General features: G+C 35.0%; 1 protein-coding gene across 2 annotated transcripts in view; it reads right to left on the bottom strand.

The window, feature by feature from the left end:
* Positions 1-4746: 4746 nt before the first annotated feature.
* LOC149076650 (uncharacterized) overlaps positions 4747-8267 on the bottom strand; it is a 164173-nt gene continuing 160652 nt past the window's right edge. For both annotated transcript variants that reach the window (XM_089244267.1, XM_089244266.1), the window contains exon 6: positions 4747-5326. In XM_089244267.1, coding sequence (XP_089100393.1) covers positions 5051-5326 — 276 coding nt within the window. In that variant the 3' untranslated portion in view covers positions 4747-5050. The remainder of the gene's footprint in view (positions 5327-8267) is intronic.

Here is an 8267-nt window from a genome sequence, read left to right as displayed (position 1 = left end):
ATTCATTAAAATAAAATGTTTATTAATGTGATTAACACTATTCCCATATCAATTAATCTACAAATATTTCTTACATTTTAACAAAAATCCATTTTTGCAATTTAGTTATTTTTTTCACGTAACTCAATGAGTTACTTTGTATTTGAAAATTCTTAATGTTATTATTAACCATATAATATAAAAATGTTCTCCCTAGTTACTTTCAGTATGCGTAATTAGGAAGCTATTTTACAAAAACTAATAATACAGATTAATTAGCAATGATTTACGATATAAAGGGCAGGGTTGTTTGGTTTAAGCCAAGTGTTTTTTTTTCGAAAAAATCAAATAAAAGTGGCCTAAATATCATCTTTTCCTTAAAAAATATATTGGTTCCTTATCCAAAATTTTTTATTTTTAGCACATTTTATGTTCTTGGGGTACATTCTGATGGTATATCTTTAAATGGCATAAGATGGTATAAGTGTTTTTTCCCCCAAAAAGTCTCATAAAAGTGACTTGCAGACGTGCCAACTTCTGGAATCCAGAAATCCGGAGATTCTCCCGAAGGAGCCCCACCCCCTCCCAGAACGATAAAAAAAAAATTCACAAAAATTCTTTCGCAAAATTTTTTTTAAAATCAATTCAGAAGTTTCATTTCTCCCCCCCCCCCCACCCACAAAGAAGGTTCTGCATTGCCCCCGAGCAGAATATAATTCCATTTAAATCATTCCATGCAAAATAGACAAATCACATCTACATATACTGTTGATAAAACATAAGTGTTTCCTTCCGTGGAAGCTGTCAGTGATTGATAATCTTGGGTCTCAATGAATTAATGAACTCTTAAAAGCTTGATATTTAGCTTCATATAGCTTATAGTTTTATATTTTCTTTCTGAAGACATATTTAATCAGAGAAAACAATTTAAAAAACTTCAAAATACAAAGCTGCTGATGAGAAAACTTTTGTTTACCGCACGGCTATTAATGGAATACAATAACAATTATACAGGAATTTTGGCAACCAAGGTCATGAACTTGAAAATGATTGCTGATAAACGCTATGTAAACAAAATCACGTCTTTGCCAGTTACTTAAATGTGGACATCAAGACTTTTTTACGGCTGGTCAATGGAAATGAGCAGGGCTGTCCTCTATGGGTGTTTCCCCTAATGACAACGGCAGTCATTGACGCCATGATGATGTGAAAGCTAGCGTAAAATCTAATTTTCTGCCCAAATCCAGAGAAATTTTAACAAATCCAGAGAGTGGGAGGAAGGATGAAAAATCTGGAGTCTCTCGCCTAAATCCGGCAGAGAGGGTTTTTTTTTTTTTGGGGGGGGGGGGCCTTGAATATATATAATTTTTTTTTTTCATATGAAGTATCTCAGTTATTTAATGTTATAAACAGAAGCCAAAATTTTTCATTCTTACCACATTTTTTAACCTTTGCTAAAGATAGAGCAGCAGAATTTAGCCTAATTCATGAATAAGGATTGCATCATATCTAAATGTATTGGTGCATTATCTCACAGGGTTTTCCCCCTCCACAAACAAGCAGCAACAGTAGTGACACTATCCTGCTAAGGGCAGATGGTCCTATAATCCAATAAAGACACCAGCTGTCCCGGAAGGACAAAGACTAGTGTACTGGTAGTTACATTATCTCAGACATTTCCATTCCCATAAGTAGCATATCTCCCAGTCTTAATGCTCAATAGTTGTTTTTTTTATGCTGTTAAGCCCAGTCAATCAATAAAGTAAGTAAAATCAATATAGTAGTAAGAGATTTATGAAAAATAATCAGATATATATACAAGGTGATTATGAATAGAGTTTTGATTACAAAACTACACAATAAGTACTGGTCAGAATGACTTGAAAACTTGCATGGATACTCCTGAAGCAATGGAAAAATGTTTGGCGAAAGAAAAAAATATTCAAGTAGTGCAAAATATGCAAGTAGGTGATGTACTGTACTTGGCCAGCAGTATAATCTATTTTGTGCAACCACATCATTTCGGCACTTCAATTCAATAGCATCAGTGTGTGGATAGAACAACTTCTTTCAAGATGCACATTGCAATACCAGCAAAGCTGCTGCCGAAGACCCATTTTGACAATAACAGGATGACATGACACTTGGCCGGCCGCCAGTTCACCTGACCTTAATCCTCACAACATTTGGCTGTGGGGGGTACCTCAAAAGGTTATGAACAGTGGTCAAATTGCAAACTTTGATGAATTGCATGCTCCAATGCATCCCCTATACGTAAGAAGTTCCCCAAGAATATTAGAGTGAGGGGCGCACTTGGTTTAATAAAGGTGAACTGCAAGGGCATCCATATCATGACCGTGGCATACTCTGATCTGTTGCTGTGCTTTCACCTCATAGCCAGAACATGGTGGACAAAATATTTAACTTTCCTTGAGTAGTTTGTAGTTATTTGTTCAATTACATTCTTCCATGATGTTTCCATGAACTATGAAATCGTGCAATGCTAATTAAGCTATCGTTTTGCCCTGACTAGCTATCTTGTCCATTCTGTGAGCAAATTTCCTATGTGTTGAATGAATACAGTGTTGTTAAATTTACATTTTTAAGTATATTTTTCCCCTTTGCCATATAAAATTCCATTGCTTCAGGAATATTCATGTAAATTTTCAAGTCATTCTGACCAGTAGTTCTTATTGCATAGTTTTGTAAACAAAACTATAAATTACATAGCTGCCAATTTTTGAAAATGAAAATTCGGGAGATTTTCATGCAAACCTGTATTTTATGTTAAAACTACTCCCTAATGAATACAATAGGGATTTTTCCAAATAAAATAGGGATTTCACACACATGGAAGTTAAACCCTTGGGAATAAAATTCCTACGCAAAAAACAAGTGAAATTGGAGGCCAAAACTTCAATGATGTGAAAATAAATATTGTGTTCAATCAGAAACACTGTGAACAAACATTCTGCGCGAATGACCCCAAAATCATTAGAAGATAGAGAAAAAAAGTCAATTTTTGAATAAAACTGACATTTTGTGACACTTGCTTGATGTTTTTTTTTTGTTTTTTTTTTCATTTCACAAGTGATGATGGCAGTCTTTCTATGACCGATGTTTATTTCCTTAACACAACTTGTACAAAAAGTTTGCCTTTTTCTGGAACACTTGATGAAAGGAAATTCATCTGGGAATAAGTATCTTTAAAACTGATTAAATATGGTTTTGCTTATCAGTATTCATGTTTTGTTATATCACACATACGTAACTTAAAAGAAATTTTGACCATATGCACGTCAATAATCTTCAATTATTATCCAGGACTATTGGCTGCTAAGCCATTTTTCTGCACGATAACTTCCTTGTTACCATCAGAGGGTTTCTAAAACTTCCTTAAAAAGGGAATTTCCCTATTTACGACGCATGACGTCATTTCGAAAGGGAAAAAAAGGCTTCATGCCCCACAAGAAATTCCTTAGAAATTGTTTTCATAAACAGGGATTTTTTTTAATGAAGTAGGGAATTTTTAGGGACAACTAGGAATTTTTTATTATTTTCGTAAAAATTCAGGTTGAGTGATGAAGCTAAAATTCGGGAGATACCCGAAAAATTCGGGAGACGTGGCAGCTATGAAATTATAATCACCATGTATATAGTTGATTATTTTTCGTAAATCTGTTGCTACTATACAGTAGAGCCTTGATTAACTGGACTTAATGATTAAAGTATAAAAAAAAGATTATTGAACATTAAGATTGGGTGATATACAGTATGAGATGTGCTACTTCTCATGGGAAAGAAAATGAAAATTTATGTGAGGTAATGTAGCTACTAGTACACTGGTCTTTGTCCTTTAGGGACACTGGTGTCCTTAGGGTCTTTGTCCTTAGGGACACTGGTGTCTTATAATTGTCTATTGGATTATTAGACCACCTGTGTCCCTCGCCTGATGGTGTCACTACTGTTGCCGCTTCTTTGTGAAGGAAAAAAAAACTCGTGAGATAATGAACCACTACATTTAGATGTGTAATTCAATTCTTATTCATGAATTTGCTAAAGATAGAGCATGAGAATGTAGCCAAAAGTTAGAGAATGTGGTAAGAATGAGAAATTTTGGCTTCTGTATATGAACTTTAAATAACTAAGATACTTTATATGGCAAAAATATATACATACGGGCCCCGTTTTTGAAAAAACCACTTAAATCATTTTACACCATTTAAAGATATACCTTCAGAATGACCCCAAGAATATAAAATGTGGTGAGAATGAAAAATTTTGGCTAATAATAAACAAATATGATATTTTTCAAAGAAAAAATTATATTTAGGCCACTTTGATTTGATTTTTTAAAAAAACCACTTAGTTAAGACCGTGGTTTAAACCAAACACCCCGATTTCTAGTAAAATATGAAACTGAAAATAGAATCCTACTGTAATATAGTGGAAGTAAACACGAATAACACAAGTTCACTAACTGAAGGATGTACCAAGATAACAAACATTCAGCTACGGCCAAACGTCGAAGAGGAAAAATGAGAAAAGTTGTAAATTTTATGATGCATTAAAGAGTAAATAATGGCTGACATTTTCTTGATTAGATGTAAAATTGTGACAAGCATTGGAAAAAGACTGATTCTGAAAGTAATATTAAAATGATATATATCATCGTGAAATTTGATTGTCAGCATCATAGATTCAATAACTACTTTTATAATATGAGTTTAAATAATAAATTACATAATTAAAATTCAATATAAATCATTTGAAATAACAAATAATTTTATTTTCAATTAAAAACACTAGTTTCACTCTAATTGTGATGAATTTTTAAAAAACTGGTATTCGGCCAAATCACCGGCCTATTCGTCCCATCACTAGTTTTAATGCACTGTATGAAAACGTTTTGCTTACTGAACCAACTAATTTTTCATGAAAGGTTTTATCATTTAATTTAAGTTAATATTAAAGATGAATTATTAGGCATCAAATTCAGTGAGGGGAAGTAGAACAAAAATATAAACCTTCAAAGGCTACCGAAATTTACCAGTACAATAGAAAAAAAAAATTATGCATCACATGCCATGCATCGTTCTTTATCACTCAAACACAGCTGAACATCATTTGCATGAACATCTTTAACATCCAAATGACCTGCACACGAAGAATAACTACAGCTTCTTCGGATAAATGACTCAGACTCATCGGACGGAGATGAACTTGATGAAGATTTATCATTCACTTCAGAATTCTGAGCTTCTCTATGCTTTGGTGATGAGGAATTCATTGGGCTTCCTCCAATGAACTGTAAACGATCATCACAAAAATTCTCCCATAAACCTTTCTGGAAAAAAGAACAAAAAAAACAACTTGTGACTAGTAAAATTATATATTTACCATGACAATAACTGAAAACTAAGGTAATAAAAAAAAATTGATCCACCTAATTTAAAGCAGTTTACTTTAAATGCACTCTTTGATCTCATTAATCATTAGGAATGCCCTGGTTTAATAGGAAATATGTGGTGAAAATTCCAATAATTGTTTTTCTCAATTTCTTCCATTTTTCTTAAAATTCTTCAAGACTGTTATGCAAGGCACACAGTTTTCCACATATTTTGGTTTGGGGGACTTGAGTCCTTTATTCATAAGGGCTACCCTCTTTTGTAAAGTGAAATCAGTTTCATAGATTTCATCAGTTTTCATAGGTCTACAAAAAAATACTTTTCGAAATTTGTTCATGCTTTAATAACAGATTTTATATTATTTTCAGTGCTGATTAGAAAATGAATCTTTTTTTTTTTTTCATCGCACATAACGTTTTCTCACAAAAAAATCTCATACTTTGATGAAATAACTCGAATCAAATTATTTCGACATTTTCAGATGTGCCAACTTTTGAAATTCAGAAATCCGGAAATTCTCCCGAGGAGGGGGGGGGGGGGCGGCAGCACTGACAGACTCGATCAAAAAAAAAAAAAAAAATTCACAAAAAAAAATATTTCGAAAAATTTTTTTTTAATCAATTGAGAAAAAGTTACATTTCCCCCCCCACCCCAAGGCAGGTTCTGCATTGCCCCTGAGCAGAATATAATTCCATGTCACTCTTTCCGTGCAGAATAGAGAAATCACATCTACATACTGTTCATAAAATATGTTTCCTTTCATGAATGCTATCAGTGATTCTATCTTGGGTATATGTATTAGGATGAGTCCGTGGATCAATTACAATATATGGTTTTATTACGGAAACACACATTACTACAAACTACACAACACGTACAAGGACAAAAGGAATGAGAACAAACAGTACACTGATCAGAGCATAACAACATATGTTATAGGTGCTGCCATCTATCAGACATTATTTACACTGACATATTTCACTGTTGTTATTTACACCAACACCCCCCTTTAATTCAGTCTGTCTGAATTATCTTAGTAGAAATCAGGTGACAAGTCCAAGTTCTTTGCAAAGCTTTTGATGAGCTGGTCTTGGCAGTCCTTTCATAAGTATGTCTGCAATCATATCTTGACTCTGGACATATTCAAGGAGTATGTCCCCTTCTCTGATCTTGGATCTAATATGATGATGCCTTACATCAATATGTTTGGCGCGAGCACAGAATTTTGGGTTCTCTGCAGATTTTATTACAGATTGATTGTCACAATAAATCACAGTGGATTTTTGATGTCCTTTCAATTTCAGCTCACACATTATTCCTCTCAACCAGGCACATTCCTGTGCTGCTGAACGTAAAGACATATATTCAGCTTCGGTTGAACTGAGAGCTACGGAGTGTTGCTGTTTTGACATCCGGGTGACAGCTTCTCCTAACATCATGAATGCATATCCAGATAGGGACCTTCTGGTGTCCAAACAATTTCCCCAATCTGCATCAGCATATGCAGAAAGCTCAGAGTAATCAGCTTCATACATCATTTTCATGGAAACAGTTGACTTGATGTATCGAAGAACACGCTTCAGTGCAGTCCAGTGAGCTTTCCCAGGATTTTTGTTGAACTTGCTTAGATGACCAACAGCAAAAGCTATATCAGGCCTCGTTGAATATGCAGCGAAGATGAGAGAGCCAACTAATTCTCTGTAAGGTACATTGGACATCTCTTCCTTTTCAGATTCAGTCTTCGGTTCATCATTCTTGGATAGACTAAGACCAACCTCAAGAGGAGTGGCAACACCATGACAATCAGACATGCCAAAACGGATGAGAACATCTTTCAGATATTTTTCTTGATCAATGAAAATTTTTCTGTTCTTTCGATCACGAGTGATCCTCATACCTAAACAATGGTTCACTTCACCAAGGTCTTTCATCTTAAACTTTTTGACAAGAGCAGCTTTGAGATCATCAGTAGCAGATTTATCATCACTGAAAATTAGAATGTCATCCACATATATTCCCACAATGATTGTTTTCCCCCCTTCGATCTTGAAGTACACACAAGAATCATATTCAGACGGAGTGAACTCAAGGTCGAGAAGAACATCATGTAGTATAAACCATAGACAGATTTCAAAAGACGACAAATGGATCCAGATGGAAGCTTGACATACAGGTCTTCATCCACCTTCGGATGGAGGAAGGCTGTCACAACATCCATGTGATGAACATCCCAGTCATATTTAGCAGCAAGGGCAAGCAAAAGTCTGATCGAGGTTGTTCGGATGACCGGTGAGAAGGTTTCATCATAATCAATGCCATAGCTTTGGAAGCATCCACGAGCAACCAAACGGGCTTTGTACCGTTCAATAGAACCATCAGCAGTCTGCTTAATCTTGAATACCCATTTCATGGAAATGGCTTTCCGACCTGGAGGAAGTTCAGCTGGAATCCATGTTTGATTATCAGCATGCGATTTCAGTTCCTCGTCAATGGCCCTTTTCCAATGTTCAGCATCCTGGCTGTTCAGAGCTTCAGTCAATGATTCAGGTGTACTTTCACACAATGAAGCTTGGAAGGATACAAAATCATCATTGAAGATACAAATGTTTTGTTGTCGTGAACGTTGAGGATAGCGATCAGATCTAATCGGAACATTTGGCAAAATGTCTGGTGTCCTCACAGTATGGGAAGCAGAAGACTGTTCTGAACTGTTTTCCAATGATGTTTCAGTCTCTAGAGAAGGCTCAGAGATAGTAACGGTTGAAAACTGTATCAGCTGCATTTTCAGGCGACGGAAATAAATCATGGCTCGGTGAATCCATTTTGCCAAATGGAAACTGGTCTTCAAAAAACTTCACATCTCTAACAATTTGCACCTCT

Source organism: Pholcus phalangioides, unplaced genomic scaffold (assembly GCF_987345545.1).
Source record: "Pholcus phalangioides strain wild (caught in Gottingen) unplaced genomic scaffold, Ppha-v1.0 ptg000015l_1, whole genome shotgun sequence".
NCBI lineage: Eukaryota > Metazoa > Arthropoda > Arachnida > Araneae > Pholcidae > Pholcus > Pholcus phalangioides.
The sequence above is the reverse complement of the archived record's forward strand: the minus strand, read 5'-3'. Positions and strand labels throughout refer to the sequence as shown.